The following is a 763-nucleotide window of genomic DNA, read 5'->3' as shown; positions in this document are numbered from 1 at the left end:
GCGCCCTTCGTCTCGTAGGCGTACGCCAGGCTCACCTGCGCACCCACCGCGGCCGGCAGGGCCGGCCCCGGCCCCCCCGTGCTCGCCGGCCCCCCAGGAGAGCACCACACGCACCACGAACCGGCTGTTGACCTTCTCCAGGATCTGCTTCTCGTTGAGGGCCATCGCCTCCCCTTTCCGCTTCTTGATACGCTTCTTCTCCAGCTTCTTGCAGGCGTACATCTTCCCCGTGGCCCGTACCTGGCAGGCGCACACCTTGGGAGGGGGGGGGACACACAGCAGCAGGGTGAGCCCCCACCAGCCCACCATCACCCCCCTCTCCTCCCCCGTGGCCATACCTCTCCGAAACCGCCCTTGCCCAGGATCCGGTACTGCCGAAACGTGTCCTTGGTGACCGACTGCCTGAAACGCATCGCCCTGGGCACGTCAGCCCTGCCACCCCCTGGGACCCCCCAGGGACCCCTCAAGACCCCTCCGCTCACCTCTCCAGGTACTTCCACTGCAGGAACCGGTCGAAATACATGCTGTCGCGGTAGTCGGCGAAGGGGTCCCCGCTCAGGTACTCGTGCAGGGGGCTGCGGGGCGGGAGGGGATGGTCGGCATCGCCCAAAGCCCCCCCCCGGGCACCTCTCCCTGGGCAGCGCACTCACCGCAGGCAGCTGCTGAAGAGGTCCTTGCAGGGGCTTTTCTGCAGGTCCTGCAGGCACCGGCTGGCGTGGGGCTGGCCGGCCTCGGGCAGGAAATCAGGGGACCGCGAGGGGAG

General features: G+C 68.7%; 1 protein-coding gene across 1 annotated transcript in view; it reads right to left on the bottom strand.

Moving 5' to 3' along the window:
- LOC104285848 (G protein-coupled receptor kinase 6-like) overlaps positions 1-763 on the bottom strand; it is a gene marked incomplete at its 5' end in the record, with an annotated part of 6116 nt that overhangs the window by 3990 nt on the left and 1363 nt on the right. Inside the window, 5 exons of the mRNA XM_009884351.1 lie at positions 5-35; positions 115-255; positions 339-402; positions 483-575; positions 651-730. Of these exons, the coding sequence (XP_009882653.1) occupies positions 5-35; positions 115-255; positions 339-402; positions 483-575; positions 651-730 (409 nt within the window). The remainder of the gene's footprint in view (positions 1-4; positions 36-114; positions 256-338; positions 403-482; positions 576-650; positions 731-763) is intronic.

Source organism: Charadrius vociferus, unplaced genomic scaffold (assembly GCF_000708025.1).
Source record: "Charadrius vociferus isolate BGI_N301 unplaced genomic scaffold, ASM70802v2 scaffold1044, whole genome shotgun sequence".
NCBI classification, from domain to species: domain Eukaryota; kingdom Metazoa; phylum Chordata; class Aves; order Charadriiformes; family Charadriidae; genus Charadrius; species Charadrius vociferus.
This window is presented reverse-complemented; position numbering and strand designations above follow the sequence as displayed.